Consider the following 14238-nt stretch of genomic DNA (forward strand, 5'->3'; position numbering starts at 1 on the left):
TTCCTTTTATTCTTACACGGAAAATTGAAGATGCTCAGAAAGAATTATACAAACATTCTTTTGCAGGTTCGAGAAAGATTACGGATTGCCTTAGACAAAGCCAAAAGCTTCGAAGAAGAACTCACCTTGTCAAATCAAGAGGTAATAAAATACTTTTACGTGATTAGAACCAAAGATATGTTTTCATGCTAGGCTTTCTCAAACCACCCCACCAACACCCCCCCTCCCCAATTGTGTTCTAGGATATATTGTGTTTCATAACTCTAGAGTAATCCTGATACTTGAGAGAGAAAGGCGATTAGAAGAATAGCTTACGACTCGTGTGTGAGGTTAGCGATTGACTGAGCTTAATACTAAAGAACTATACGACTTATACATATATGATTGTGAGGTTAAACTATTGCGAGGTTACAGTCACGCCAAGCCTACCACAGTTGGATTTTTATTCTTCAGCAAAGTATCTTAAGCATTAGCAAAAGATTCTAGGCGAGAGGGAGAAATAAACAACTAAATAGCGTAACGTAGAAAAGCAGCATGTATGGGCAAAAATTGAAGCGCTGTACATCGTGACTGTGCTTTGTTTTCTATGATAAGCATAAACCCTCCTGCGTAAAATAATAGCTTAAAATCTAGGGAAATGGTTGTAGTAGGCCTAAACACCAGGGTTTATTGTGTTTTTATATTTTTCATGCGCTCATAATGTACGATTATCCTTAAAAAGTATCTTTGTATAAAATGGCATTTTCATCAATGCTGCTCATGTCACCAGGCAATATGCCGACGTCGAAGAATACTTTGCTGAAATGTAAATCGTTCTCATTTCCTTTAGATTGAAAGACTAAGAGAAGAGAACAGGCAATTGCTGGAGAGACGTGAACGCCAGAGATCATTAGCAAATAATCAAGATGGTGGAAAGGTACTTCGCAATTTCCGTTAAAGGCTACACTTTTAAATGACAAATGATAAACAAATTTTTCTTTAAATTATTTATCACTTTCAAATTGTCTTTGCCAATTAAATGTTAATTGAAAATTTAGTTTAGATGTCTTTTATAGTTTTGGAGAAAGTTGCAATCAAATAAAAAAACTTCGAATTGTCTTTTTTTTAAATTATTCGGTCTAGCTTTTAAAGGTTGAGATTTTTCTAGAAACAGTTCAAAGTCACGAATTTATCTCAATTTCAAAGTAGATATAGACAGGGAAGTCAGAGAAGTTTTATAGTCTTCATTTAAAGTTTGAGACGCTCAATGTATGACTATTAATGACATTTGCTTTTTGTCTATTATTACATTTTGATTATTCAGTATGTACTCTCCATCCAGAATTATCATACTGGAATAACAATAAATATTTAGCGACTATGTATTTGTTTTTATTTATACATTTATTATTTCCCTTTTTGTGTGGCCTTTCTCTTATTCATTATTTTTCATGCTTTCTTATTCCTGGGAGCTTTTTATTTATCCCTCTTAAATTGGAAGCTTGAGGATAAAAAGGGACGTAAGATTGTAATTAACTATTTGGTGTATTGAACAGGGCGGTTCTAAGTTGCTACTCCGAGTTTCACGCATAATGCGATCATCAGGCGATGATCATCATCAAAACAGTTTCATTAAGCCTGAAACTCGGATAAGCAACTGAGAACCGTTCTATTCTATACACCAATTAGCGTGCACAGCTCTGCCTATACGGTGCTAAGCCCTTTATGATAGACTGGTACACAGTAATTTTCATTCAGGTTATTGTTCTATGTGCAAAGTCGTCAACTATATCTCCAGCTTGTGTTCTTTACGTTTTTGTGTTACATTTCCAAGAAGTATATGATTGATAATTCGCCTTTATATGGCCATGTTAATGCACTGTATTGGTTTCACATTCCAGACTTGTTTATCTTAGATTACTAACGGCCCTGCCACCGCAGAAACAAATGAGGATCTTCAAGAGGAGCTTAGTGACATGCAATATAAGTTAGATCAACGGGACCGTGATCTTGAGAAGGTATCGAAAATGAGATTGGTTTCTTAGAACAAATTTTGATATTTAAAAATGTACACTCCTTAACAAGCTCTTAAAGTGCGCTCTACAAAGTATCCTGTGTTTTGGATGTATGTACGAATAACCCATAACAACGAATGACCCTTAACTTTCAATAACCAGGGTGTTATTTGTGGAATTTTTGAAATTTGAATTTCAAGCCAACGAACATGAAGTAGTTTTAATGTACTTACAAAGATAACTTGTTCTCGAAAAGGGGTTGCCGGTGCAATAAAGATTCTTTTTAAGATTCTACAAGCATATGAATATAAAATTTCCTTTTTCAATTTTATCCAGACGTAGAAATGAGCAAGTTAATTTTATTTTGTTTAGATCCGAAAAGACTGTAAAGAATCAAAAGAACGAGTTAATACGCTTGAGGAACAACTGGCAATGGCTAGTCGACAGCTCAATTCTGCTCACGAGGCCAAGTTGAAGTTCCAGCGGGATATCGAGGAGGTTGGTTGGCTTTTTTCAACGAATTTATATTAGCATTTGACTTAATGTATATAGGTTCTAAATTGTTATTGCCTCAAGTGCAGATGAATTTATGATTCAAATCCCGCCATTTCGTTAATGTTTTTGTTACGTATGAAACTACACCCATCTATCAAAATGTCTTTGTTTCGGGCTGCTGTCTATCTTTGAAAAACATTTAGCCATGGGTATTCTCCTATTCCATTGGTTGTATTTTATGCTTAGTTTCATTAGCAAGAATGCACTAACTGGTTTGCTTGCAAAATATTAAAAAGGCTTGCATTCAAGCTCATCTTTTTTCACACCGATGTGCAGTTGACGTCTGTTATCTCGAAATCTCAAAAGAACCTAAAATGTTTTCGTGTATATGGACATTCGAAATACTGGATTACCCATCAAAATTTGAAAATTTCTAAATCATGTTTTTTCTCATTCTATTTGCTTGACTTCGACATATTTTTTGAAAGTATTTTTGACATAAAAATCGAAGGATGACCCAAGCATTCCAATGATTTGTTCATCAACAAATTACTAGTGCTCTTTCGTTTACAATGTTTATGCAAACAGCATCTCTTAAAATTTTTTTGGAAGTGAATCATTAATCTATTAGTATCCACCCTGTGATATTGCCCACAACTTGAAGAAGATTCAATCTGTCTAGTAGTCCAGACTATGATTCATTCTTAACGGCTGCAAAATTCCACCATGCTTCAGCATATGGCAAAAATTGCGGCTAACATTAATTTCCCAGTTTACCAATTAAAATCAGTTTTAAAGTCTGTTTAAAGTTATCTAAGCCCGCTTGAAACTGGATTGGAAGCAGCTCATTATATCGATCAGCATTCTAAGTACGAGTTTATATCCGTGGTTTATATTTGCAATCTCAGTAATTCTAGCTCAGTTTGGCAGCATACCAACACACTTCCTTTAACTTCTGAAAGACTTGTTCAGAGAGTTTTGCTACTTGTGCCAATTTACTTTCATGTGTCTCATATTCTGTCACTTAGAAATTTCAGGGTACAGCTTGTTTAGCAGCTAAAAACAAAACAAAACAGCAGTTTTTTTGGAAATCTTGATGCTCTCTAATGTAGAAAAACAAGTTCGAATGTCAATATTAAAAAATAATTTAATCTGTTGATAAACATTGGACTTAACCATCTGATTTTCTACACACTATGATTGTTTTTATAGGTTATAAATCCGATGAAAACATAATTTGTTACCCTAGGTTCTAGCGCAAAAAGCCGACATGGAGGAAAGAATAATAACGTTAGAGAAGCGCTATGTACGCTCACAAAATGAACTGGCATCTTCTTCTGAATGTAACGAACGCACGCTGACCGAGCTGAAGAGCTTCCAGATGACTATAGCACAGGTTTGTGTCAGCCAAATTTTTATTGGAGTTATTTTCATCGATTTGTTCTTTATTCTATCATTCACAAAGCCCTTAAGAAATGTTCAAGTTTTTTACTTTTTGTTCAAATAATTCGAACGAACATCATGCAATACCTCTGAAATTAGGCAAATATGTTGTAAAATGACCCATGAAAGGTATGGCCTATGAAAGATTTGAAGTTTGCTCACAGATTATTGTAATTTTCGCTTGGTTCATAAAGTTTAGAACTAAGACCAAATTGCAGTGATTGGATAGAAAAAAACCTGTACTCATGTGGCGAGATCTCAACCAATTTATGGTAATGACAAATAAAGTAACAAATCTGGCGGAGGTATTTTGCAAAAGTGTTTTATGCTTATGAGAATGTCTTTCTGTTCTTGGCAAAAACATTTGAAGTCATCTAATTATGAAGAATTTCTTGATGAGTTAAAGTGAATTATTTTAAGATTAAGAAGTTTTACTTGCTCATGAAAATGTTTTGTGATCATCACAGTTTTTTACCTGTTGCAAGGAGATTGCCAAGAGAACACAAACACGTATTTCTATTGATGGAAATTGATTGCACATGTGTAAGGTCTAACGATTGACTGTGAGCAGTGGGGTTTAATTTCCTACTAATTTGTCATTACAGAAAGATGAGAAGATAAACAACTTGCAAGAGCAGCTGTCGTTTTGTGAACAAAGATTTCACCAGCTGCAGGAAAAGGCTGAGGCTTTACCTAAGATTGAGGAAGAGCTTGCCAATAGGGTGGCTGCCTTAAATGAGGTCAGAGACATCTTCACTGTGTTTGTCGCCTGAAGGGATTGGGTATTCATAACTTGCTCGCTAAGCCCATAAACTGATAATGGCATCGCCGTCTATCGCTGTGATTTTATTAAATATTTTCCACTAAAAACCACAGATTTGGCTTGGTTTTAATTACCCGTGGGTTACGTCCAGATTCTAAAGTCTTTGATATCAGTCAGCTTTGCAGGATTATCAAAGCACGTGTCACCTGGAATACGTTATTCTAGTTGTTATTTAGAAACTTGACGCTCGACCTAATGGCGACAGGGTAAAACCAGACGATTTTAGTAACCAGAAACAAAAAGAAGCGATATTTTCAACCAGTATTAAAGACATAGACAATTATTCAAACTTGATAGATTTTTATGTTGTCTTTATTCACACTTTGCCTTGTTTAGTTCTGCGTTTGCTTATACGACCTTGCAGTTGCATTGCAATTTTATCCAGGTCAATCAACATTTCTAGGATTTTTAATTTTCAACAGGCTCTTATCATTATTATGTGCAATACTTATCATGTCCCCCTTGAAAGTGCTATGTTTATAATATCATTCATTGTTATTGGATCCAAACTATATAGCTGCACAAATTTCACAAGAAATTTAAATTGAGTCAAATGCAGTCAATTTTCATTGCGTATGATCTTCACTATTTTTTTAATTTATTTTATTTCTGTCTTGTTTAATCTTCTGTGCCTGGAAAATTATTTCATGACAGTTTTTTTGTTGCAAATATTTTTTAATTCCTCGATTCATGTTTTTGTTTCTTGTAAAGATCTCGTTTTCATCCGTATAGGCTGAAGAGAGGAACTTTACGGCAGAAGAGAGGCTGCAGCAATTACAAACACAGCAGGAAGAGCTTACTTTAGAATTAACTAAGGTAACAGAGAAAATCGTCTTAAAGAGATTCACATTAGATACATCCTTTGCTTCCAGGGCTTTAGGATGTGATCTCAAAAAGCACACCTTCTCTGTCGGTTAAAACCTGACCTATCTTTTTAACTTTTCATCTGACGACTGGCGATATTTTGGCATCCTTTAGCCATTCATCTTGCATTGCATGTCGTGCAAAAAAATTTCTGTGGGAAATCATAGATTCTTGGTTCACTGTATAGCACGAGTATGTTACTTCCCGGGTTCCAACCGATATTACTTTTGAAGACATGCGCTGTAGCGTTTTCCCCTTCAAGTAGCATGTTTGAAGCAACAGTAAACAATAAAACGCGGTATACCCTTATTTCTAAATTTTAAATATGTTCCTTATTTTATTAGAGTTTTAGCACCGAAGCTGACCGAGCAGTTACTAAAATCCTTCGATTCATTATTTAGCGCTCTTTATGGAATCTTTCAAAACTTCTAAAATGTATTAAAAAGTGATACCTCCAGTGTTACTGCTACAGCCCCAAGACCAAATCTTCTGCTTTGCCCAAAATTTGTGTACAAAACGACTAAGATAGATCTCAAAGTACCCCCATGTCTTCCATTGGACACACATGCGTTCGAGCACAGTTCACGTGACAAACTGGCTTGTTTTTCTCTAGTTACGCCAACGTGAAAAGACTATGGAAGAGCACAGTACGAAGCTGCAAGCAAGAGTGGATAAGTTGCTTCGAGAGTCTAATGAGCGCCTTCAGCAGCATTTGAAAGAAAGAATGTCAACACTGGAAGAAAAGGTTGGGCACCGTATGATTATTTTGCTAATAAGGAGGATATTTTGTTTGTCTAGATTATACATTAACTTGTTTTGTATTAAAACCACATTATTTAGCAAAACATGTAAGAACGAAACATAAATTGATTGCGTGTTTGCCCCTTATTTTTTCCGACCTGCGTAGAGAACTTGTTATAAAAAACATTTTGTGGTCTAAAAAAGTATGAAGTTGTGTTTTGAAGGGAAATTTGATTTGTTTGTTTTTTAATATTTTGCAAAAATTACAAATGCAGAAAGCTAAAAACTGGATGTTCGGAGGTTAGAATTTTAAAGCTTTCCTGTGTCTTGTGATATTCCAGCGTCAGTTTAGTAAACATGTCAAGACACGTTTGTTTACATCCTCATCTCTTTGTAGTCCGTGTATTTCATTAAATTTTATGGTCTCGCGACTCAGTTTCATATTTTGTCTGCTATCTTCAGCAAATATTGCAAATTTGTATTTAAGTATTTCAGTTGCTTCACCTTTACTATATTATCGTCGATTAATCGCATATGATTTGACCTTTGGCTATGTTATCGTCGATTAATCGCATATGATTTGACCTTTGACCATGTTATCGTCGATTAATCGCATATGATGTGATATTTTTCTTTTAGAATGCAATCACACAAGAGCTGGATAGAACTAAACGAGCTTTGGAAAGCTTACAGTTAGAAAAAGTGAGTTGATTTTCCTGATTGATAATTTTAATATTTAAATTCTAGTTTGCATAGTTTTTAAAAGACTGTCGCATGCAAGGTCAAGAGCATTTCTTTTATTTTAACAAGTGACCTGGCGAGAAAGCACTCTTTGTCATCTGTTGGAAAAATTTGCTACTTGGACATTTCATAAGCCGAAAAGTCAAGGCTAAACGACCCGATATCTTTTCACTTTTTTCCATTATTATTCTAACCTGTAATGCTCATGTTGTGTTAACATTATCAGGCTATTTATGTGGTCTACCTCATGACGGGTTTTGTTACAATGTAATACAATAACTTATTAGGAAATAGAATTCTATTTCACGAAGTTTTTTCTAAAAATACAAAAACATCTTCACATTAGAAAAAGCAGAAAGCTGGTGACTAATAAGGCGAGTGATGAGTTTTTAAATATTTCTAGCAGCGGTGCGGTTTTTTGCTCATTAGGAAAATTGTTCCATTGTTCAATCCTCAGAAGGAGAAAGATGTTTGCCAACTGTATATATTTATATGTTGAATGCAGAGGTCCATTCTTGTTTAGTGAATTGGATAAACATTGCAAAAGTTTCAAATACTTTTATCTTTTTATAGGGTTCACAAAATAGGCTTTTGACTCTGCGAACGCAGGCTAGTAATGGAGAGCCTCTAACAGACGAGCAGAAAGTTAAAAAACGAGAAGAACGGGCCCGGGTGCGTAGCCTTGAGGGAGACCCGACGAAAATCCTAACTATTAACGAACAGGAATGGGAGAAACTCACGCAGGCCACCGTTGTTTCCACGGTAGCGCAAGCGTTTGATGCCGTATCCGTGAACGAGGATGACGCGGAAAGTGTAAAGTCCGAGCGAAGTTCATTGAAGAGTCAAGACCTTGGGCTACCCAAAGTGCCAAAAATAGATGACGCTGCGCTGGAGTCGCTGTCTTCTGGGGATGCGCAGCACCTTGCAAACGTACTGCAACAGCAACTAGATGCAATCAATAAGGAATTAGCGTAAGTATCAAGTTATTTTCTCTTATATGTTGACGCTTTTTAGTATATACGAATTCACGGCCTTAAGAGTTGTGGTAACATGTGATCTTGGTTTCTAGACATCATTGTGCAATCTGAAGATATTATCAAGGGTCTATCACTCATTTCCAAAAACGCACAAAATTTTTTGAACAATAAAGGACATTTTGGAAATTTTCTCAAAAACAAAAGATTTTCCCAAAGGCGTACAAGGTTTAGTGATCTTTGGCCAGACCTTTGGCTTTTATTGTAATTCACAGCTTAAAAGAAATATTAATTTTCACATTTAGAACCAAAGGTCTGGCCGATCGTAGATCTTGATCCATAGAGTCAGTCAAAGTTTTAACAAAGTCACTTCATTTTCAGCCTTTTACAAGTGGAGCATCGCACTACTGAGCTAAGAGCGGAGGAGATCGAACGCCAAGTTGGCAGCGAGACAAGCAGCTTGGATGAAATTAGCGTGACATCATCCACTGCGGCGTCAGACCATTCACTGATGCGGCCTGAAGACAGGACGAGGCGGTTTTCTGGTGATAGTTACAATAGGCGCAAGGTAGTTATTATTGATACGATCTTACTTACATTCTACAATTAAAGATATTAAAAGACCCCCCCCCCCCCCCTCCAGCTTAAAACATTATTCTAACTGAAGAGACGAAAGTATTGTTATTTTGGAAGAGCTATAATCTCATAGGGCTGGAGAAGGGAAGGAGGGGCCATTCTGGAGGTTTTAAGTTTTTTAATTGACGCTGCCATCTTCAAAAGCAATTTGAGTTTTTTATGATAACAGTTTTATATAAAATCCCTTCAATTCTTTTCTTTCTTTGATATCAGAAAAAAGAGGAAATAGATGATGTTTTTTTTATTATTCAATAAACTGTACAACAACTTGCGAGGAATGTGGAAAAAAGAAAATTCTGTGCTGCAAAGTTCTTTTCTGTCTTTTCTACACTATAACCCATAGTATTTCCAATTCTTATTAACATTTTGTCTACCATATCCAATTCTTATTAACATATCCAATTTTTGTAAACATTCTTATAAACATAAAGAGTGGGACATAATCTTTGGAAGCAACGGTGATTTTTCAATTTAGGATGAAATGATCTGGTACCTATCTAAATTTTCTATCTCGGTTTGATTGAATTTCTTTCCCAGGCTTCAAATGACGCGACAGAAACTGGCACTGCATTTCCATTCACCAGTCACGACCCGCTGGATACGCGGCCCCTTATGGTAAGATTTGAAATCGTTGCTCTAAATGTATTCTAAATCATTTGAATTTTTTTTTGTATTTTGAATGTTTAGAAATTATCCGTATGTGCATTTACCATTTAAGGATGAATGACAAAACATCAACAGCAAAACATTTTTCGTAAAAATATATACATGGTTGGTCGAAATCGGATAAAAGTTCCCAGTACTATGAAATACCCTATAGTTCCCAGTAAATAAAAGATAGAACTGGAAATGAGAATGACTTTTTGCTCGAGCTGCAATTTGAAGATCTCTGTGGCAGCAAGTCTACTATCGTTTTCCCCTTGGCAATTATTGAGAAAACTACGAAAAATCCACAAAAGTTGCTAACCGTCAAATTTCTAAACAAAAGTGAGAAGCTTTGACAACTATCATCCAGTCATTTTGTTTTCAAGATGTAGTTTGGTCAGCCGATATTTTAAAGTTAATGTTGACTTACAGCTTCGTGTAGGAAGATCGCAAGAGAGGCTAGAAGGTGAAGGTAGAGCACCGGACACGCCTGGATCATTACCGTCGGATTCAACGGAAAGCGGTGGTGACAATGCACAGTCTCAGGGACTTAGTGTGCCCGGATGGGCGAATTTTGAACCGGATAGAGAAAGGTAACTATCATATGCTTCATATATTGTAGAGGCAGCTATTTTTAATTTTAGTTTTTTCAAATATTCGTGTAGTATGATATTGAAAGATAGATGGAATTTTGAATTAGGAAGGCAAGAAGATTTTTGGAGCTATGGCGGAGGTGTGGCGGATTGCGATCTCGGTTTTCACAATCTCTTATTTGTTTGGTCGAATTCTATGATACCTTTGTATTAAGTAATACAACATATATATATGTTATTATAATATGATTATTTAATAAAATTTACCATATTTTGTGCTTATTAGAGTACCATTAACTGCACTTGTAATATGTATGCTAATAATGTTCTGTTTGTTTTATCGTGTTTGTTTTGTTGCTAAATATAAGTAGATATTTAGATGTTAATTTTGTCTGATTAAGGGGAATTCTGGCCTATTTATCTATATTGCAAAAAAGTTATTTATCTATATTGAAATTTAAAAATAGTTTGTTATATTGGGAGATCATTAAACTGGGAAAACAATATTTTTGGGTCTTTTCGCAGTACACCTTCCTTGTGTTTTTTTAGGCTCTCTCAAACTTCTGTGCACATTTTCCTCCATTCAATATAGCTGAATTCAAATATTATCAATGGTTAATGTTCGAAAATGAAAATACCAGAAATAGATAATTGAAATTAGCAGATGAATAATTTTGAAAAGTTCGTTATGTCGAGGATAGTTATGATGACGGGACTTAAAATTTGGTTTGTAATAACGAGAGTTCGTTATATCCGGAATTCGTTTTACCCGAGAGAATTTATGAGGGGTTTGTTATGCAGATTTAAGGGACCAGAGACATTTAGCTCGTTATACCGGGACGTTCGTTATAACGGAAAGTTCGTTATATCTGGGATTCGTTATATCAAGATTCCATTGTATATTGTTTTCTCGCTATTACAGCGATAAACACAATTTGTTTTGCTTTGCAGCCGGAGTGGCTTCGACTTTTCCTCCAGCCCCAGTAGCTTAAGCAGTAGCATGGAGTCCATCGCAAAACGGAATAGCAAACGTGGACTGAAGAATTCTTTAGGCCGAATATTTTCAAGCAAATCAAAGCTTCGCACGAAAGATGCCAGTATGCTGCTGGAAAGATCTGTCCTTAATTCTGATCATGATGGGCAAAGGGACGCAGAGAGACGAATAAAACAGAAGCTTCTAGAAGATGTCATCCATTCAAGGACTCCATTTGCATCTTGGAATGCACCAACGATCCTTGCATGGCTAGAGGTAATGTTAAAAATCTGGCGTTTGTTGCAAGAGCCACCGTTAGGTGTAGTGTAATGGGCTTGTGTTTACCAAATGGTAGACTCCTTTCACAGGCTGTATTTTGATTCATATTTACAATTTAAGTCATTTATATTTACAATATTTGAATCACACCCATATCACGACTTACTACACCTGGGTATATACCATATAAGCTATATGCATGTCACATTAACAAGCCCGTATAGGAATGATATTAATGGAAGCAAGACTACTCATAATACTGTACGCTGGAGCAATGTCAGGTTTTTCATTTAATTTACATTCTTGTTAACCAAACAAGTTAACATTTTTAAACCCTGTAAGCAGCAAAAAGAAGCAGAAAAATGTTATAACTGTAAATAAAGGGAATTTGATTCTATTAAGAATGGAAGCAGCTATCTCGCTCTCCAGTTATTTTCAGGATTAGCTTCAATCTATTCTTCAATTTTGAAAGTTGGGATTTTTCTAATTTGCAGTGGATAATTTTCTGCCTTTTTACTACTAACGTTAAACGTGTCGTGTTTTGTATTTGTGCAGCTGTGGCTGAAATTACCAGACTGGTATATTGCTGCTTGTCGAGCGAACGTCAAAAGTGGATCCATTATGTCGGTAGGAAATTCATCCACAACTTTACTGATCGGGACAGACTGACTACTATACCTCTTTTGAACCCCTTTTCTCTTTGTAAATTCTCCTGGAGTAATCTTTAAGCAATAACTTGAGAAATTTCCATATTTTCCACCGTAGTTAAGTTAAAGGCATTATGTCCCGGTGCATTTCATTGGCCATTTAAATTTCCCATTGGTTGGACTTCACAATAGACCTATTGTTAGGTATTCAAACGGCTGATCCTCAATGCCCTGCAAATCCTATTGTTGACTCTGAACGGTCGACTGACGGGATAAAGCGCCTCTAATACACCAATTCGACTTACGGCCTCATTTTGAAAAATTCTTCAAATTCTTTTGTACAAAATTTTTGACCTCAGATTCGGATTCAGATTCAGATTTGACCTCAGTGGGATAAAGTTTCCCCCGGAACGATTTTTGCGGTCAAATCCCTTACAAGTTTTCAAACTTCATTTCTCGGTAAAATCTAAAATACAAGCTGAAACAATATGAAAAATGGTATCCCGCCTAAAATTATGACGATAAAACCAAATCTGAGCTTAAAAAAGTCGTATAATGAAGTTTGGAGAAATTTCCAAAACGAGGTCGTAAGTCGAATTGGTCTATAGCTGCCAACAGACGTTATATGCTCCGGGCATATAGACTGATAATCGATAATTGTGTGATAAGCAAATCCAAAACTCAGAAAGCCTCCTTAATATCAGCTGTTCCCACCTTAATGACTGTTTGTTCCCATAGGCCCATGCATTTTTGTTCTTTTATTCCAACCTCCTCATGAAGTTTTAGCACTACTAATGTGTGTTTTAACAAATTAATCAAAATATTACTCGTACAATAGCTAAAATATTGTGAAATATTTGACTTAAAAGTCACACACATATTTCACGCATTTGTTGTTTCAGGCTTTGTCAGATACAGAGATCCAACACGAAATCGGTGTTAACAACCCCCTACATAGGCTCAAACTTCGACTGGCTATTCATGAGATGGTTAATGTCACATCTCCAATGGCACCACCGACTGCAAAAACGGTAAGCTAGCAATAGTCTTTATCTGACATAAAACCTTCTGAACAAAAGAACAAAACTTCGCGATTTCCTATCAATTTCGAAAATCTCACAATGTAATTTGAATCTATTCTATAAAAGACCAGATATTGTCGAGAGCTCTCCTGGTTGGAGAAAGAAATCCGTAGATTTTTATTAAACGAATCGAATTTTTACTGATTTTCTAGCATGCTCATAGATTTTGCCACCGATGTACTCTTAAAGCAAATGAAAAGTACCAAATGTTGAGAACTCTTTCTATGTTTTGTAAAAAGGGGTGGGGGTAACACCCCGTTTACTAGGGAGCGGAGCACTTGTACTCTTTAACAATATGCTTCGGAGAAAAGGTTGTACCGGTATCAGAACAGATTCATCCATCAATTTTATATCAATTTTATATCATTTGCCTAAAAACCCTTTCTTGTCGGGCCTTCATTATTTAACGATACCACTATATGCATAATGTACGATTTAGATCCTCAAATTTGATATGAAATAAAAAAATTATGGTTTTTGTTTATGAAATATGTATTGGACCGTTAGAAAAGATTCTCTTTCCATTTATTTCAGTCGTTGGTTTTTGGAGATATGAATCATTTCTGGATTGCACACGAATGGTTACCAAGTTTAGGACTAAGTCAGTATAGGGTAGGTCTGGCTTCCTGGCTGCACATTTAAAGCATGTTTTGATATTGGTCACACATTGCTCCATTTCCATTCTTGTTTAGCTAGCTTATATTCAATTTAATATAATTTTATTCGTATAATTCGTTTTAGAATGATAATACTCAAACAATGCTGCAATAAACACGACCCAAAAGAGGATGGACTTATCTAGCTTGAGCCGTTTACGAAATATTATAGTAAAAAACATAACAGGAATGATACTAACACAAATAGGATTTGTTAGATACTTTTTAACCTGGAACAAGATATGTAGATTAAATTTCATATTTATCTGATTTGATGATTCTGATATTTTGACAGCATTTGTTTCTCGACGATAAGGTAGCAAAATGTATATATGCTATAATAATTATTCTTATTCTAAAAAGCATCAAGTTAACTAGTAGTTTTGTTATACAGGATATAGTTTTATGCTTGATATATTTTACATGTAGCTAGTGTAGGTTGGAAATAATCTTTGAGCGTTTGGCTAGGTGTATGTTTACATAAACACAGATATGTAAAGAGGCTAGAGGTTTTGAGTAATAAATTGCTTCTTTTGCAGAGCACATTTTTAGAATGTCTGGTAGACGCAAGAATGCTAGAACATATAAGCAAAAAGGAATTTCAGAAATATCTAAAAGTTGTTGATGGATTTCATAGGTATAGTGAATCGTG

The 14238-nt window shown here is 35.5% G+C and overlaps 1 protein-coding gene across 2 annotated transcripts in view; it reads left to right on the forward strand.

The window, feature by feature from the left end:
* LOC135695674 (liprin-alpha-1) overlaps positions 1 to 14238 on the forward strand; it is a 34160-nt gene that overhangs the window by 12238 nt on the left and 7684 nt on the right. For both annotated transcript variants that reach the window (XM_065214842.2, XM_065214843.2), the window contains exons 5-22: positions 67 to 141; positions 830 to 916; positions 1896 to 1997; positions 2367 to 2492; positions 3739 to 3885; positions 4538 to 4672; positions 5488 to 5571; positions 6233 to 6364; positions 7000 to 7062; positions 7675 to 8072; positions 8457 to 8643; positions 9249 to 9326; positions 9789 to 9949; positions 10901 to 11198; positions 11757 to 11828; positions 12751 to 12879; positions 13465 to 13542; positions 14126 to 14223. In XM_065214842.2, coding sequence (XP_065070914.2) covers positions 67 to 141; positions 830 to 916; positions 1896 to 1997; positions 2367 to 2492; positions 3739 to 3885; positions 4538 to 4672; positions 5488 to 5571; positions 6233 to 6364; positions 7000 to 7062; positions 7675 to 8072; positions 8457 to 8643; positions 9249 to 9326; positions 9789 to 9949; positions 10901 to 11198; positions 11757 to 11828; positions 12751 to 12879; positions 13465 to 13542; positions 14126 to 14223 — 2450 coding nt within the window. The remainder of the gene's footprint in view (positions 1 to 66; positions 142 to 829; positions 917 to 1895; positions 1998 to 2366; positions 2493 to 3738; positions 3886 to 4537; positions 4673 to 5487; positions 5572 to 6232; positions 6365 to 6999; positions 7063 to 7674; positions 8073 to 8456; positions 8644 to 9248; positions 9327 to 9788; positions 9950 to 10900; positions 11199 to 11756; positions 11829 to 12750; positions 12880 to 13464; positions 13543 to 14125; positions 14224 to 14238) is intronic.

Source organism: Rhopilema esculentum, chromosome 2 (genome assembly GCF_057945365.1).
Source record: "Rhopilema esculentum isolate cy_ngs chromosome 2, ASM5794536v1, whole genome shotgun sequence".
Classification (NCBI taxonomy): Eukaryota; Metazoa; Cnidaria; class Scyphozoa; order Rhizostomeae; family Rhizostomatidae; genus Rhopilema; species Rhopilema esculentum.